At 51.4% G+C, this 17,191-nt stretch overlaps 6 protein-coding genes across 6 annotated transcripts, besides 1 other annotated feature; 2 read left to right on the forward strand and 4 right to left on the reverse strand.

The window, feature by feature from the left end:
• Positions 1–17,191: part of a sequence feature (contig 1.30 489..89802(1)) that runs on past both edges of the window.
• On the forward strand, positions 2,742–3,325 carry ANIA_11321 (uncharacterized protein; the record flags this gene model as incomplete). The annotated part of the gene is made up of 4 exons (XM_050612932.1): positions 2,742–2,795; positions 2,848–2,978; positions 3,026–3,031; positions 3,253–3,325. 4 exons carry the CDS (start codon positions 2,742–2,744, stop codon positions 3,323–3,325), a joined length of 264 nt encoding a protein of 87 aa, XP_050468784.1.
• On the reverse strand, positions 4,171–5,235 carry ANIA_01998 (alpha/beta hydrolase; the record flags this gene model as incomplete). The annotated part of the gene is made up of 2 exons (XM_654510.1): positions 4,171–5,156; positions 5,220–5,235. 2 exons carry the CDS (start codon positions 5,233–5,235, stop codon positions 4,171–4,173), a joined length of 1,002 nt encoding a protein of 333 aa, XP_659602.1.
• ANIA_01999 (3-demethylubiquinone-9 3-methyltransferase) lies at positions 6,182–7,225 on the forward strand (the record flags this gene model as incomplete). The annotated part of the gene is made up of 1 exon (XM_654511.2): positions 6,182–7,225. The coding sequence occupies one exon, from the start codon at positions 6,182–6,184 to the stop codon at positions 7,223–7,225; it is 1,044 nt and encodes a 347-aa protein (XP_659603.2).
• ANIA_10251 (putative RING and UBP finger domain protein) lies at positions 7,361–8,946 on the reverse strand (the record flags this gene model as incomplete). Its single annotated transcript, XM_050612933.1, has 3 exons — positions 7,361–8,581; positions 8,633–8,872; positions 8,896–8,946. The coding sequence occupies 3 exons, from the start codon at positions 8,944–8,946 to the stop codon at positions 7,361–7,363; spliced, it is 1,512 nt and encodes a 503-aa protein (XP_050468785.1).
• Positions 9,815–11,313, reverse strand: ANIA_02000 (ubiquitin). The gene is made up of 4 exons (XM_050612934.1): positions 11,236–11,313; positions 11,031–11,163; positions 10,754–10,969; positions 9,815–10,695 (listed from the first exon to the last, which is right to left on the reverse strand). Exons 2-4 carry the CDS (start codon positions 11,050–11,052, stop codon positions 10,016–10,018), a joined length of 918 nt encoding a protein of 305 aa, XP_050468786.1. The 5' UTR covers positions 11,053–11,163; positions 11,236–11,313; the 3' UTR covers positions 9,815–10,015.
• ANIA_02001 (Zn(II)2Cys6 transcription factor domain-containing protein) lies at positions 13,025–15,715 on the reverse strand (the record flags this gene model as incomplete). Its single annotated transcript, XM_050612936.1, has 5 exons — positions 14,327–15,715; positions 14,034–14,275; positions 13,424–13,970; positions 13,174–13,372; positions 13,025–13,125 (listed from the first exon to the last, which is right to left on the reverse strand). The coding sequence occupies exons 1-5, from the start codon at positions 15,428–15,430 to the stop codon at positions 13,025–13,027; spliced, it is 2,193 nt and encodes a 730-aa protein (XP_050468787.1). The 5' UTR covers positions 15,431–15,715.

Below are 17,191 nucleotides of genomic sequence, written 5' to 3' on the forward strand. Positions count from 1 at the left end.
GTCTGGAAACTCGAAGGTTCAGCCCCAGAGACGAGTTCCTCAAGGCGCAAGAGTGTCTCCGAAATACTGGGGGTGAGACCAAGTGCGAACACGTCAATCTCAGCCGTTCACAGCCTAACGAAGCTCAGCCGCTGTGTCAAGTCCGTCACTTCTTGGGAGTCACAGTAGAGGCGGTCGGGGTGCAGTGACAAGGGAAAATGCGTGAAACGAGCACGGCGCGACAATGGGCGAACCGTTGCGACTTCTCAGGCTGTCAAGTACGAGGAGGCGAGTGACTGGCTCTCACTGAGACCGGTTCCTGGTAGCGAAGGGCAAGGGCGACGTTCGGAGATTTGGAGATGATCCTTCGAGAGGTTCGGAGCGCAGAACGTGGTCCGGAGTGATAGAGCTGTGTAGTGCGACAGGGTGTTAGCACAGTGCTCAAGCAAAAGTTCTCCGCCCCCAAAGTCCGGGGCTGATGGTATGATTTTTGAAGGCGTTGCAAAGCTAGAAGATGTCGCGTTTCGATACCGTCTGACAACAACCCATAACACAGCCAAGACAGGTTCAGGGTCAGGGAAGGGTTCCTCCTGCGAGCACCCGACAAACTGAGACGAAGAAATCCCGCAGAGCTGGGGCAAGCACGAGTCGGAGCTGCGTCACCGCCGGGTTGCGGATACAGATCATCGAAGGAAACGGTAGAGATAGACTCACAGATGGATGAGAATGGCCGAAGGTTGAGGAGACTGGCACCACCGAGGGGCCTGAGGGAAGGGAGGAGAGAGAAGTAGCGCGCTGGCAAGGAAGTAAATACAAAGCCAAAAAAAGATGCGGGAACCTCGTGACTTACTGTTCGGATGCGTGGATTCAGGATCAGATAATAATGACAGTATAACAACAAAAGTCAAGGCTTGAGCCTGGGAGATACCAGAATATTAATAGAGAGCGGAAATTGTCGCAGGTTTCAGGCGCTCTCCTCCATCGACTTTGGCTTCATCTTCCCCAGTGGATACACGACGATCGACTGGGCCACTCGTTCTTCGCTTGACTCTAATAATGAAACGGGTCGAGTCTTTACTACAGACTAGTCCTACGAGTATACTCCGTCGCAGACCCTGAATAAACTCATCTGATATTCAGGAGCGCTCCCGCTTGCATCTCTGATGCAATCGATGCTTCGATCCAGAGACATGAACACATGACCCTGGCCGTGATCCATGCAGCCACGCAACTGAAGGCAAGTCTTTGATTCTAATTTCCTTTTATCAGTGCAGTGCGTTAACCTCTCCATCGTGCGACAAGGCGATCGTTTTGAACCCAATCAAGCCGGCAGCCCCGACCATTCGAGCACCTCGTTCGATCCATTCGATTAACTTTCGGCGCACCTCGACAAAAAGCAATTCTTCTGGCTACCAAGGGGCCGTTCGGTCATACTCCACGAGGCAGGGGAGTCCTCGATGGTGAGGCATATTCCCGCGGACGCTGTCATAAAGGAGGTCCCTATTAACGGTGAGATTCGCCGTCTACAGAACAACGGCGTGAAGCTAATTTCCTTCTAGAAAGTTTCGACCTGGGCACCGCGTGGCACGTTGGACTGCATGGGGAAGCCCATCATCGCTGCGACCTACGTCAGACCTTCAGGGGGTACGAACGAGAGTGGATCTCTGCCTGCTCCGTCTGCACTTTACGGCCGGTGCTTGAAGCCAGCCTGACAGGAGCCATCCTTGCCTCACTGGGACCTTAGCCCGTCGACTATTCCTGCTAGTGGAAGATGATGGAAGGTTGGGAGCCTGCCCTCGTGAATCATCTGTGACGGGTTTTCGCTTATGCATCGAGGAAGGATCGGATTCGGAGGAGCCTGCTGTTTCCGGCTTCCTGACGTGGGAAATGCCATCCACGCTAAGGTCACTAAACGGACTCGTACAGGACGCTAGATCAGCCCACTTCCTTCTACAGAGCTTCTAGAAAGAAAAAGCAAGTCCACCCACGACTCGTGGCATTGGCACTGAGCCACTCCGGCCCCAGCCGTTAGGGCGGCAATTGGGCGAGAGGAGCCTGCCTGTCCAACGAGAATGGCCAGCTGGCCACGCTGGTGTCACAGCAGCAAGCACAAGTCCGTGGGATAGTGTCTGGTCTGTTGCAACTGCGGTAATTCACGACACCCTCCCCCTTTTCCTAATCCTGCCTCCCTGGATCCATACATCATTCAGCATTAGGAAACTCCTTCTGCAGAGGCCCGTGTTGAAGCCAATCGGTGGTTCAAGGATCTGCCCCACGACCCATGCATTGGGCATTTCAGGTTAGATCGGGAGGCCAAGTTTTGCTCCGGCTCAGCCGCTCCAGGCCACAGACTTCAGCAGTTTTAACTCACCCAACTCAGGACTATTAATAATAGCATTTGATCCACTCCCGCATTGCGACAGAGTGATGCTGGAACCGGAAAAAGGACTTCAGGGGTCTCGATCGTGGCTGATGACGATGTGATGAGGGCGCTTGCGCCGTGTATCCCTAGCCGCATCATCCATGAATTAGCAGGATTGACTAAGTGGTAGTGCGTACGCATTGTGATCCGAAGACGGCAGTTACACCGCGGCCTCCCCAGGTTTGAACGGTCGGCTTGTCATGGAGCTTCTCGAAGCCCTTCACATCCGATCTGGACTAGGAGCGTTCCACCGCCCTGTGCATACCCTTCCCAACCGAAGTTCTCTCGGTCTGCTCACTGAGTGGTCTGCTCTGCAAGCATATCCCCAGTCTAAGCAACGATGGTCACTCGTCGAGACCCGGTTGTCACCACCTCCGCCTGGGCGTTGTTATACGTAACTCTATACGAGACCATTGGCTCATTTGTGTGTACAAACTGATTATTAGGTTACTGCTTGGCACGAGGTACCAACTACATCCCTTGCGTACCGTTATACCAGCATGCCTGGGACAATTGGGGATCCTTTGAAACAAGATGATGGCGGAAAATCGCAACAATGCAGGTTTCCCAGCACTCCGTACGGCTTTGCTCCACCACTTGCCATGAGATCACTCCTGCATACAGACCTAGGTAAGTACCACAATGTCAACAAGAGGATAGGCCAGATCCTAACATTGTTACACCCTTACGCAGGAGTTCATAAGCGTCATAAAGCCGCCTTGAAACAGCCTGTGAATCTGGAACCCATAACCAAACATCCTCTATCTCACTCTCTCCGTTTGACCATCACCCGTCATACATCAGGCAGACCCGCTACGGGAAGGTAGCTGAATATCCTCCGTAAATCACAGATACACAGACACGGCCGGTGTCGATCCGGCCATGCGAATGATGATGATCATCATCAGCTCATTAACGGCGTAGATTTAGTCTAGCCTAGTCCGCCCCGTGCTACACACGTAGGCACCCCATAACAGCTTACTACTATCATAGCGCAGGACAAAAAAAGCAACATTGCACTCCGAAACCAGAATGCTTCTAGAAGACGCGAAGAAAGGATCTACCTCCGCTCTCTGTATTAGTGTCCCCTCCCTAGGGGTCAAGTGGATCGAACTATGTGGGCGTACTATTTCAATCAGAACGGTAATCGTCCGACGTCCGTGGGTCTTGTGACTAGTATTATTGAGCAGAATATTATGAGTTCTAATTTCCATAATATTGGTACCGAGAAAGTTAGTCGGAATAGACACCCCGTAGGATGCTCCTTGTGTTGGTTAATGTTTACACATGACCCAGCATCAAGAACTTTGCTTAAATTATTGATATGGTGACAATGAACATAATCATAACTACATGATTGGACTGTGCGTTTGGTCCCATCCGCTCTGAAATCCTCCATCATAAGGCTGATACCAAATAATTACATAGTCGCGAACAGGAATGAAAGGTGTGTAGCGGTCAGCTTTTCGATTTATTGCGTATGCTTGACGAACCAAGAAAAGTTCCGTCAGGCCAATTGACGCCGCTTCAAAGTCGGAGTAGCAAGCGGAGCCCACTGCATCTGCCTTGCGAGGCGGCAGTACCATGAGAGACATGATAATGGCCGGACAGCTTTGTGGTGGGAAGGCGCAACCAGAGCTGGGACCCATTGCACCTACCTATCAGGCTCCCTTGCTGTGCGAGAAGACTTGTAGGAAGTATGACAGTGGCGTGGCTGACATCGGAAGGAACATGTCCTGCTAAAGGTTACTTATCAGTTAACGTGCTGGTTACGCTCGACCCTCCAAGAGATCATATATCAACTCCGCAATATGTCGATACCCAGGCATTAACCGTGCATTGTCTTCTTCCAGCGCCAAAGCTAGAAATTTCGCCTCCTGCTGCCGGGCCTCAACGGACTGCCAAACATGCACTTTGCCATCCGCGAGCTCGAACCTCACATCGGCCCCGTCGCGCCGCGCAACCCTGACAAACTCTTCAATGTCGAAGCGGAATAGAGGCTCTGCAGTGCCCGCAGAGACCCAGGTTGTCACGGGTAAAATGTCCTTCCACGAACCGCGTCCTGGGACTGGCTGTGCAAAGCTGCCGTGTAGCTTTAGGTATGCGGGGGATGCTCCGTGCAGGACTAGGTTGGAGAAGCGCTCGAGTACATGTTTAAATGCCGCGCTGCGGGTGTCCAGATCTTGGTTCTTTGCTTTTGCGTCAACTCCGCATGGGTTTAGGTTTACCCAGGGACTAACCAGGAAGACCACCGCTGGTTTTGGGAGCGCAATCGGAACTTGACTTGAAGCTCGTTCATACAGCGCGTTGAGCAGGGAGAGAATAAGATGGCCACCAGCTGATTCGCCGATGAGGTACAGCTTGGACGGATTTATGTGCAGTTCGCTTACAAGCCAGGTATATGCGGCGATGGTCTGATCAAGCTGTGTCGGCAACGGCGCGGTGGGAACGAGCGTGTATTCGAGAGAGAATACAGCTATTTTATGGTTGCGCCGCGACAGCGCCTCGGCGATAAGGAGAAGCTCGGGTGCATTATCAAGCGGGTGACCCATTACATAGCCTCCACCGTGGAGGTGGAAGAGGACGAGGTCCGCGTCCTCGAGACAAGACTCAGTTGACTTGTCGCAATACACCCAGTATCCGGCGAATTCAGGCTTTTGTACCTTTTCTGCAACTCGGAATGGAGCATTAGCGTAGCGTTGCGACTTTTTGATATTGCTTCCAGTCTTATCGCTTGCGCGCTGTATTACGGGCACTGGGAGGCGACGTCCGAGACTGATGAGTTAGCCTAACCTTACATACTTCTGCCAATACGTACCATAAGACCAGGTCATGGTGGAGCTGCTCCTTCACATCATCCCATCGGAATGGCCCATTACGGTGGCATAACGATACTAGCACCGTTAAGGGCGCATATACCACCAATGTGATCAGTGTCCAGCAGATATCCCATGCGGAAAACCTGGGCGTGGCGTATAAGTCGCAGCCATTAGCTTTGGGCTCAGACATGCCGTACAGTCCCGAATCAAGTGTTTTCCGTCGTAGGCGTTGGTATGATAAAACAAGGTGTATCTTAATAAGATTTAAATAGTCGCCCGATGATGAACGGCACCCATAAATTCGGCAGACAGTCCATAGCCTCGTGCTCTGGCATCCGAGGAACAACGGGACCCGACAAGCTCGAGGCTTATGGTCTTGTAAGGAAGGTGAGGTCCGAGCCTCTAGCTCATTTGCGAACTGGCCAGCGTCTCGGATTCGTGAATGAAACAGTGGATGTATAGCTAATCACAGTGAGGACCGAGCTTCTGATACAGTCCCCTTGTTTCATCTCGGTACTTTTGTGTCTGAAGAGGGGAATGGATCCCTGCTGATCCCCTCCGGTCCAGATAATCCCTTGCCCGATGGCAAGTGCATATTCCGACTGCATGATGCACGTTGTTATTGCATTGTTATTGCATGGTAATAGATGCGAACCAGATCGTGTGTTCCATAGCGTTGACCACTTATCCAAAGCCTTGGCATGTTTGTTCCGCGTCTTCCACCTCCATTTTCTCACCCCCAGCATCCATCCTCTACAGCATCGACTTCCCGAAAAGCTGAATATAGCTGCTGCACCTGATTTACCATGGTGGGCACTACCTCTATTGTCAAGCCAATTGAGTGCATTCCTAACTAATCCTAGATCTCCATGTCCCGATAGCGTTTCACCGCAGTAACCAGTCAACCCACCACCACTCGATACTCAATAGCCCGGGGTTGCTGGACTTCCAGCGCACCAAGATGGCCATGACACCGGTCAGACCGGCCTTCCGCAAAATATCCCTCCTCCGTTGTCCCTCCGTCCGCCGCTCCCACTCAACTTCCACCTCCTCCGTCTCCGCATCCGAGGTCTCCCACTTCTCATCCCTCGCCAGCTCCTGGTGGGATCCTATGGGCCCCTCACGGGTCCTCCATTTAATGAATCCAATCCGCCATGAATTCATCGCATCCTGCCTTGCCGAATCATCCCCAGACTCTCTTACGAAACAACCCGGAACCCCTCCGAACACACTCCACTATCTTGACGTCGGCTGCGGTGGCGGCATCTTCGCCGAGTCGCTCGCGCGAACTATTCCCATTCCGGGGTCTACAGAGTCTAAATCGGGGACCGTCACCCGGGCTGCCTCAATAACAGCCATCGATCCCACAACGACACTTATCCAGATTGCGCGTGACCATGCTCGCAAGGACCCCAAGGTTTTGGCACACCTGAACGAAGGGAGATTCCAATATGTGAACTGTACGTTGGAAGACGTCATCGCCTCATCACCGAACGCGAATCAGTCCTCAAATTCAACGGACGCATCAAGAGCCGGGGCTGGAGTCCGAAGGAAAGATGGTTTCGATGTGATTACTCTCTTTGAGGTCATCGAGCACATTGACACAAACGCTTCCATCACCCCGCTCACTTTTCTAACCAACTGTCTGCGGCTTCTCAAACCCGGCGGATGGCTAATTGGTTCAACGATTGCACGGACCTTTCCTTCCTGGCTCGTAAACCAGGTTATTGCCGAGGCGCCGTGGCCGGTCGGTGTCGTGCCGAAAGGGACGCACGAGTGGAAAAAGTTCGTCAACCCAGATGAATTAGAAAGCTGGGCAAGCGAGGGGTTGATGCGGTCTGTGGATCTGGAGAGGAATTCGGTGGCGAGGAGTGGGAGTGAGGCACTCGATGGGATGAGATGGAAATGCGCGGGTGTGGTATATTTCCCTGGCCTTGGGTGGAAGTTTGTACCTGGATCGGAGAGTTGGGGAAACTACTTTTGGGCTATAAGAAGAGGGGTGTAAATTATCTATTATCGGCGAAAGTGTAACATATTAACATTGTATAGTACAGGAATCTGAGAATGTTCCTAATGGTGATTGACCACCAATGTTATTGCTAAGTCCTCAATATTCTGTATATTCAATACTAATTTAGGGTCACCTTTTCCTCCCCTTCCCTTTCTTTTTTGAACTACTCGGTGGATCTGGAACACTAACAGTGCCCTGCACAACCTCATCCCCTTGGTTCTTCAATTTCTCTGATCCACTAATAAAGAAAGTCAAGTCACGGTTTTGTTCCGCGAGGTCAAGATTACTCGCCTTGAGCGCCTCAACTTCACTGGTAAGGTGCTCGATGCGAGCCATGAGACTCTCATTCATTGTCTTTTCCTCGCGCCACTCACGCTCCATCTTCCTCGCCATGGTCTCGAATTTCTCCGCCCGTTTCTCGGCGCGGGCTTTGTCGCGTTCAAGACTGGGTATGACTTCGGAGGTCAGTTTGAGGTGCTGTGCCTCGAGGCTGTGGAGGGTGGCTGTTGCCGTATCGGCGGCTTCTTGAGCAGAAGTGGCGGCCGTACTGGCCTGGGAGGCTTTATCGACGGCGCGCTCGAGTATGCCTTCGAAATAGGCGCGTTGGCTTTCTAGCTGGCTGGTGAGTAGGTGGGTGTACTCAACGCTCATGTTTTCTAACTTCTCGCGTGGCACGGCATCGGTCCAATCGGGTGGGTCGAGCGCGCTGTTGTCCGCTGCGGGGAGCTCGACGAGCTTGCCGTCCGTTTTACTCTGGATAATACGGTGCACGTATGCATCTCCAATGTAGTCCCAGACGCGCTGGGTTGAGAGGTCCATGGCGAAGGCGTGAGAAGTCTGGCTGTAATGCGCAAAGGCATGGGCGCCGTCATACCGGCCGCAGCCGACATTGCCGCAGATAAGGCAGACCCAGAGGTTGACGTCGGAGTGGCAGACGCTGCATTCAACGTTTCCGTCGTCGAACGGAAAGCCTTGGCTCGTCTTGCGAAAGTCGTCTTGTGTGTAGCGACATACAGGGCAGCCACTGCCCTTCCACTTTTGGAGACAGGTGCAGTGGAAGACATGTTGGCATATAATGGTGAGGAGACCTGTGGTTTCGTCCATTCGTTCCAAGCAAACGGGGCATGTGGGTAGCTCGATCAACGATGGCGTGGGAGGGGCAAGAGGTTTTGTCGAGAGCGGCGCTGCAGCTAGAGTGCTGGGCTGGGGCGACGTCGAAGACACACCGGGTCGCTGTACGGAAGTCGTAGGTAAGGAAGCTTGCTGTCCTGGTGGGTTTGAACCTTGTGCGTCCGGATCGACACCTTGGATCTCGACAGACTTGACAAAAACCACATGGCATGTCTCTGGCTATACTAACAGTCAGTATAAGAATCAGCATATTAAAGAAGCAGAACATACCTCCATACTGTTAAAGACTTTCCCATTCCACTCCTTCTGCCATTCCCTCGCCTTCTTCCCGCTCCTGAACTTCATCAACACCATATACCGGTTTGCCCGCGCTGTGCGAATCATGCGAAAATGACTAACGTCGTCCATTGTCGCCTCACCCACAAACCCCAGCAAGTCAGAAGCAGACATGTAAGAAGGCACAGCAAGTATACACAGCGTCGTGCAGTCATATTCAGCCTGTGAAGCCAACTCTGACCCTGCATTTGACCCACTGGCCCGCGCCTTGCCATTTCCGCTTCCTCCTCTGATCTCAGTATCAGCATACGACCGCCGCGCAGCTGCAGAAGACCCTTTCAGCTCAGCCGGGTACTCATCGGTACCCAAAAACGGCGTTTCGTTCGCGTCACGGTAAAGATGTACAATCCCCCAAACGCTATCGGACGTCTTCTGATCGAGCGGCGTGTAATGACCCTTTGTACGAAGACCACCTAGGATTTCGGTTCCGATGCCTGTCGTGACGGGGTTGTTTCTGGACGATGGAATCATATCGATGCACTCAACGGAAATTTTATCTAGTCGCAGATCGTTTTCGAGAGTGAATGCGCAGGCGGGGGATCTTGTATAGCGCGGTGCGGGCGAAGAGGAGCTAGTGCTTGCTGCGGGGTGGTTACAGGATTCGCTGGTAGAGTCGGGACTGGCGCATCTACTCTTTTTGTGTATCTGATTGAGTGAACTTCGGCTAAAGGAGCTTGACGGTCGCTTCTGAAAGGGGAGAAGAGCTTCGCAAGCAGACTCGAAAGATAATGATGTCGTCAGAGATGAGTCTCTGGTAAAGCTATTCAGGTCGGACTGAGGGCGTGAGAAGAGTTCAATCGCGAGATGATAAAAGTAGGAGGGCATCCCGGCCGATTGATCATCATGTCAGCTTGTCTGTTTCTTCACCTCCATTCACTGAACAGTAGAAAAAGGTGCCGTTCAGAATCCCCACGATATGCGGCATTTGTCACGTGAGACTTTGCCACCGACATGAAGTATGATATTTGATTCAAAATAGACATGCCAGGTGTTTTGGGGTGACCACTCAGAAAATAGTTTCGAGTTTGAATCTGACCAAACCTCGCGTGCTTGCTTACGATCTTCTCACAGAGGAGCTAACTATAGAAGGTATAGCTGAGGTATATTTACGAAAAATCAAAGTGCAAGAAACAGTCTATGTGTTTCATTCAGTAGATAAAGGATAGAACTATCATAACACCGTCAAGGTGACATGTGAGGCAACAAAGAAGGTATAAGGCTTGCCCAGATTAACCGTGAAGAATAAGAAACCCATCCAACGCCGCGCAGGTTGGCTAACCCGTAGATGAGCCGTAAGATCGAAATCAAAGAGAGTCATTAATTGCCGCCGCGGAGACGGAGGACCAGGTGGAGAGTACTCTCCTTCTGGATATTATAATCCGAGAGCGTACGTCCATCCTCGAGCTGCTTACCAGCGAAGATAAGACGCTGCTGGTCTGGCGGGATTCCCTCTTTGTCTTGGATTTTCGTCTTAACATTGTCGATCGTGTCTGAGCTCTCAACTTCTAATGTGATAGTCTTCCCAGTAAGTGTCTTGACAAAGATCTGCATACCACCACGAAGACGAAGGACGAGGTGAAGTGTGGACTCTTTCTGAATGTTATAATCAGAAAGCGTCCGTCCATCCTCAAGCTGCTTTCCGGCAAAAATGAGACGCTGCTGGTCAGGAGGAATACCCTCCTTGTCCTGAATCTTCGACTTCACATTGTCGATTGTATCTGAAGATTCCACCTCCAACGTGATCGTCTTTCCGGTGAGGGTCTTAACGAATATTTGCATACCACCACGAAGGCGGAGGACCAAGTGAAGGGTAGATTCCTTCTGGATATTGTAGTCAGACAATGTACGGCCGTCCTCGAGTTGCTTGCCGGCGAAGATCAAGCGCTGCTGGTCAGGAGGGATGCCCTCCTTGTCCTGGATCTTGGTCTTCACATTGTCGATGGTGTCGCTGGACTCGACTTCGAGAGTGATGGTCTTGCCGGTAAGAGTCTTGACAACTGCCAGATTGTTAGCATGTCGCAGGACCGGTGGCCAACAAGTGGCGAAAGAACTTACAAATCTGCATTCCACCACGCAGACGGAGCACGAGGTGCAGAGTGGATTCCTTCTGAATGTTGTAGTCGGAAAGGGTACGGCCGTCCTCGAGCTGCTTGCCGGCGAAGATCAAGCGCTGCTGGTCAGGAGGGATGCCCTCCTTGTCCTGGATCTTGGTCTTCACATTGTCGATAGTGTCGCTGGACTCGACCTCAAGAGTGATGGTCTTGCCGGTGACTACAAAGAAGAAGTCAGACACTTCGATTCGATATTATGTGGCAAGCAATGAGATACTTACGGGTTTTGACGAAGATCTGCATGATGTCGACAACTAGACTTGATCGACTATGGTTTTAATTGAAATGGACGCAGAGAGAAGAATAAGGAAACAGACGTGAAGGTGGATGAAAGAGGGGGTTGACAAGAGTTGTCTTGAGATAAAGAGGAAGGTAAATGTAAGAAAGCGGTCACGAGAGAAGAGGAAGGAGGAAAGCCTTAAGTACCTCTTGGGGGTAGATGAGGGGAGGCGAAGCAACTTAGTCAGTCGGTCAGCGCTTCGCCGACAATAACGTGATGTCAAGCCGCGCTGAAGCCGGATTGGCAGGCCATTCACCTGATTATTATTAAGACACTGTAACCTGGATCTTTTGCGGCAGGCACCCGGCCGTTTCTTTGCGCTCTTTGGTTCTGGCGCCTACCAGCACATTCCGTTGGCTTCTGCTTTCACGGAGCACCTGTGCCTTCATTGTATCTACCCCAGGCTCAGTTCAGGCCGATCCCCATTAAATTGGCCACCCTGATCGCCGAGCGCAAGGCAATAGTATTCCTCGATCTTTGGTTCTACTAACTTACTTGAGATACGAGGACCCCGATAATCCGGTACTGTACGGACCTCGAAAGCCAGCCACTGATGACTCAAAAGACTCCTGCCACTAGCCGCCAGCGTTTGTAGCCGGACTTCGCAGACAGCGCCCAGGTCATTCCGGAATCAGCATGTCAAGCCCGCCCCGCTAGGAGTTCTCTATATCAGATCTGTAAGCCAAAGCCGGGCCTTATCTATAATACCAATGCTGGTGTCAATATTAAGCCGGTGCTGGGATACCATAAACAAGCCAGTACGGAATACGGCCTGAGAGAACGCCCGTTACGCCACCGACGCCACCCTTATGCTCTTGTAAGCTGCCAGTGTCCAGACTCTTCAGCTCTTCATTATTTTCGCCATATGGAAAATAAATTTTCAGTAACCAGTTCAAATGAGCCGCCTCATCTGCCCACCTGCGACACGGTTATGAAGAATGACGATTTCCCTCCCGGCCTCGTCCCGACTATCAGTTGGATGACGTGTGTTGACTCCTTATCGCAAGTGGACACTTGGAGACCTAGTGAGGCGCTTATGGGACTAGCGCCCATTCTGGGCGTCAGGTGATCGTCGCATGCGGTTCCCCCGCTTTTCGCATCCGGTCCTTGCGTGGAGTCTTGTCAACTTGTCACCGAAACAATAATGCTTCGCCATAGATACAGGGAAGAAGGTTAAACCATCTTCAACTTCAGAGGCTGTACGTGGATATACGTACCTCACTACGTAAGATATGCAAGGGACCCCAATGCGGCAGAACCAGGTTTGGGCTGTTGATACTGCGCGTATGCTAGTGTATACTCGATTAGTCGAGATACATGAGATAAGCTTTAAAACGGGATATCATTGAGTTTCTTAAAGAAAATATACCAATGATTCTGAGAAGGAAATCCAGCTAGATTGCTCCTCCTGGTATTGTAGAACCTAAACGTCCTCCGCTTTCGACTTAGAAAGCCATCAACATCAATACTTAACACAAGAAGTCGGAAAGAAACGGATTAAGTACACAAATGCAAACAATCAGCGTCATGAAGCGAGAACTAGCCTCCAGCAGGACTCGACAACTCAGTTGCCACCATGATTCGCTGTCGAACGTTTTCGTGACCGTATAATATCGTAACATCGTGATCCTCATCATCGCTGCTGTAAGTACTGTGCGAGAAGGTACATCACTGAAGAGGAAAAGAGCGTAGTTTTGATAAATGACAAACATATGCTTCGGGCTGAACATGCGAGACACGAAAGGGAAATACCGGTTCCCAGAACAAAATAAGGAAAAACGTAGGACAGTTGAGGAATGACCGAGACAATCAAATGTAGGTGACAGAGAAAGAGCTTCAATGCGAGTCTCATAATCATAAATGCTTGCATATCTCGTCGTGCTTTTCGTATCGTTTAGTTGCCGAGCCATATATATGTGCTTAGATTCAGTCGTTCTAGTTCGCACGGATCACAAGTCTAGAGACGAATTTGTTGGAAAGGCAGTCAAAGTCGTTCCTGTTGAATTTTGACGCTGAACGGCCACGGAGGTAGGTTTCTTGCGAATCGTCAGTATGAAATTCCATATAGGAAAGGGGAAACTTACCAAATTTTTCAACGTGCTGGCGGACTTCAGTCATTGTGTTGCAGACGTCAGGATTTGAGTGCAGCAAGTGATGATGCTTGGATGTGTCCCAGTCGGAGAATGAAGGCAACTTCTGAGAGATCGCCTGGAACAAACCGACAATGACTCCGACAGGAGTAGTCTCCATATCATGGCAGAATTTCTCCACTGCAGCAGCGTCCTATTCCTTAAGTTAGTAAGAACCCTTGTGCCTCAAAAAAAAAGGACATACGGGAGTGCGGTAGTGACAGTCAAACTGCATTTCCTCCCAGACTGCGAGAAGGATTGACGCGAGCATGAAGATTGTAGGCCAGTTCTTCAATTTCTCGCCGCTGTAGACACTGGAATAGAGACTCGACAGTTCCTCCAGGACATCCTTCTGTAGCTCACGCCACATGCTAGCTAGGGCGCACTTGACTTGGAAATTGATCATCACGGGTGCCACCGTCTTGCCCTTGAATTTCGAGCTCGGGTCTTCAATCTTGCCCAGGAAGCCTTCTTCATCACCAACGCCCTCCACCATTGTGACATGAAGTGTCAGGTTATAAGCAAGAATAAGCTTCAAGGCCTTGCGGATCACGGGCATCTTTGTGCGGAAATAATACCGGAATGCGGTTTTTAGCATCTGCGTTAGGAATGGGGTGCCCTCGAAGTAATCATCGACGAACTTCTCAAAGGTACCGTTGCCGTCGATATGGCGATCCAAGTAGTCGGACAGCATGGCATGTGAGACTCCTTCCATACCGGCGGACAATTTCGCTGTTTCAACCTCGAACTGGCTGGGTTCGCGGTTCATACCCTCCACCCAGTCAATACTGAAACACTGTTCGTTGTGCACATACACTTCGCGCGCATTGATCGGAAGCACCTGCCCATATCCGTGGGTAATGAAGAGCGTCCTCTCTTGGTCTGAGAATCCCTTAATATTGCCAACTGAGAAACCGAGGGTGATGTGTCGCTCATAGTCTGCCTTCCAGTCCTTCATAAAGTAACCGATTTCCTTAATGTCAATACGGGTGCAGGGAACCTGCCATAATCTAGCATGCGAAGGTTGGCAACCCGCGCATGGCTCGCCCTTGTCGCACTATTTCGGTTAGTGAATTTTGGATGTTGGTAATAAGCTTGAGAGTCTTACAGTCTTCTTGAGGAACTTGCAACGTAGACAGGCTCGTAACTTGCGAATCTCACTGGCCTGCTTTCGCTGGTCGGGCCTCAGAGGCCCCTTGCGCTTCCCTACCTTCTTCTCACCTGGCTCAGACTTCCCGTGCGATTGCTTGCGGACCTTGGTCTCAGCAGTCTTCGCAGCGATCGGGCTCTTGCGAGACCCCTTTCTGCTCGGGGGTGAAGACGAGCTGGCTGAAGAGCGTGTCGGTGAAGTGTCTTTCTTTGCAGGAACTTGGATGGGTCGGACAATAGCAGCGGGGCTAATTGCCGTGGGTGATTGCGAACCATGAGATGTGTGGTCGTAGGAAACACGTCGGTTCACGGGACTGTTGAATGCGGACTCGAAATTGGTTTCCGAGCATGGCGAATTGACCGGATTGGAGACCTCCACAAAGCTGCCGTATGATGTCGAGTACGAGGACTCGGAGAGACTTCTGTCGTGTAGAGTCTGTGTCGGGTTGATGAAGACCTGATCCGGGAAAGAAAACTCATGTGAATGACGGGGCTCGATCATACTCCAACCGTTATCACTACTTGAACTAGTGAGCGACCGAACCTCGAGGTACGTGTCCGTCGGCGAACTGCTTCCAACCATATTCTGTGGTGCCGCATAGGAAGACATGTCCGGAAGGCCGTGAGTTTGAAATCCAAGCAGATCTGTCTGGAGATCTTGGTACTGATATGAAACCATGTCAACGGGCGCAGCGAGAGGTAAATAAGGCCCGTCGAGCAGGCTAGTGCTCATGTGACCGTGAGGTGCCGACATCATATCAATAGGAGACGAGTGGATAGTCATGCCATAGCTTGCGGTGGTGAACTGGGGAGCGGCAGCAGCCTCATCCTGAGGATATTGAAGGTGGGGTTGTAAATGTTGAAATTGCCAGTCAACGATGAGGTTTGGATCTTGGGCTACTGTCTGCTCGAAGGAGTGACCGCTGGTTTGCAAGGGTGAGATATCTCGCGAAGCGTCTGCCCGCTGGTCCACCGCCACAGGCCATGACTGAGCCTGAATGTAGTTCCTCGAGTCATAATCAAGCCCGATAAAGCCGTCGCCGGTCAAATCCACATTAGACATGGTCACTGTAGCCTATATCCAGAGATAAAGACAACAAAAGTCGAAATCAGAGAGGTGGAGGGTGTCCAAAGACGAAAGTCGTACAAAAGAGAAGAAAAGCTGGATGGAAGATGACCACGAAGCCTCAGGGAAAAGGCACTCGGATGAGCAGAAAGCCCAGAATCCGGGGGTGCGAGAGGAAGAAGAGGGCACGGCGATAGGATGAGACCATGGCGGGCAGAAGCGGTGGGGAGCAAAGCAGCGGTGAAGCGGGAGGTGCGTGAGCCGGAGATACGCTAGGGGAACCTGGGAAGGAGTTATCGCTATCGGGGTGGGGCACCGCTTGGCCTTCGAGTAGGAAGACTGCGTACTGCTGCTAATGCCACGCGCGTGGCGCTTTCGTTGGTTGGAGTTGGTCCAAACTCGCACACATGTTGCCTGTTGCAGTTTAGTTCTCCTACAGCCAGCAGGATTGAGGCGATGATGGACCACTAAGGCGTCAAGCAGCCAGTCCCATGATTATCATCTCATCATCGAACTCGAAAGACGAGTGCTGGCTGCAACTCGGAGCCCGCGGCGACTACGACTGGAAATTGGTCATAGAGATACTCAATAGAGAGTAGCTTACTCCGTCTGTTGAGCTAACAATGCCCACAGGGTCCACGGTACGGCCCTTCTCTTTTTCAGGAATAAGAATGCTGACTTGCTGACAGGATCAATCCCAATCCACTCCAGAGTGGTGATTCTACGTTGCAGTTGGCGCTCGTCATCAACGTCCTGCATATTGCTTCAGTCGAGACTCGGCCAAACCTCAATGCCTGAAGGAAACGCCTGGGTCTTCAAAAAGGAGTCCCATGGCACCGTGCGGCTTTGCCGGGCGAGAGACATGGGACGCGCTCTCGGGAAGAGGAAGATCAGTGGAAATTCATGGCCTCAGATCTGTTGAGGCGAGCGCCGATCCGCGGGCGTGGCAATAATACATACGCAGGACCGTCGGAGGCGAGAAAGCCTGGCCCGGACTGACCCCGCTGACCATGAAGCACAAGGTTGTAAGCACGGCCGTGTCAAGCAGCTGTGACAGGGCTGCTCGGAGTAAATTCGCTTGCCCGAGGACTCGCCATCATATGGAGCAAGAGCATTCTTCTGTCGCTTAATTCTATTTGTTTAGTGAGGAAGAAACAAGTTGAAAGTCATGTTTTCGCACCTCCAAACTCCACGCCATAGTCTGCGCAGTTGAAGCGATGTCTTGGTCGAGTAATGCACTCCTAGCGAGAATGAAGAGATAGATCAGGCTCAATAAACGTTTACCTGGTCAGTCGCTGCCAATAAAATTCAATCGCTCAATTAGTGTTCATTGTTCAATCATCGCGGCACACATGTAGCGCTCATCGCCAACAAGGTGGCTGACGCTGCACTACTAGCTTCAATCTCCATTGGCGCGCTACTACTGTACAGTTGTGACCTGGCCCAGCCTAATGCCTTCGGGCCTATAGATGATGTTCGCGGCGAGGTTGCAGAACAGTTGGTCATTATAGAGGAGATATAGCATGTCGGTTTGACTGTCACGCAAGTAAGTGCCCTTTCCGCAGCCTGTGACTGCACGATGCAACCATGACGCACTGGCATACGAAAAGAAATCTGCCCCCATTTTCCATTATTGAAAAAGGCCGCCCTCTGCTCGCGGCCTTGATACTCTTAGCGCCGTCCGTATGACCTCGATGCTCAACCAATCCTTGGACGTGTAAGGAGAAGTAGCTTCATTCTGTAAGAGAAGCGACGTAG

The sequence above is a fragment of the Aspergillus nidulans genome, chromosome VII (genome assembly GCF_000011425.1).
Source record: "Aspergillus nidulans FGSC A4 chromosome VII".
NCBI lineage: Eukaryota > Fungi > Ascomycota > Eurotiomycetes > Eurotiales > Aspergillaceae > Aspergillus > Aspergillus nidulans.

Excerpts from the sequence above, each read along its gene's own strand:
- ANIA_02000 (XM_050612934.1), bottom strand. The coding sequence starts at position 11,052 with ATGCAGATCTTCGTCAAAACCC. Across the intron at positions 10,970-11,030 it reads GCAGATCTTCGTCAAAACCC|TCACCGGCAAGACCATCACT; the intron begins GTAAGTATCTCA and ends TCTTCTTTGTAG. Across the intron at positions 10,696-10,753 it reads GCGTGGTGGAATGCAGATTT|TTGTCAAGACTCTTACCGGC; the intron begins GTAAGTTCTTTC and ends ACAATCTGGCAG.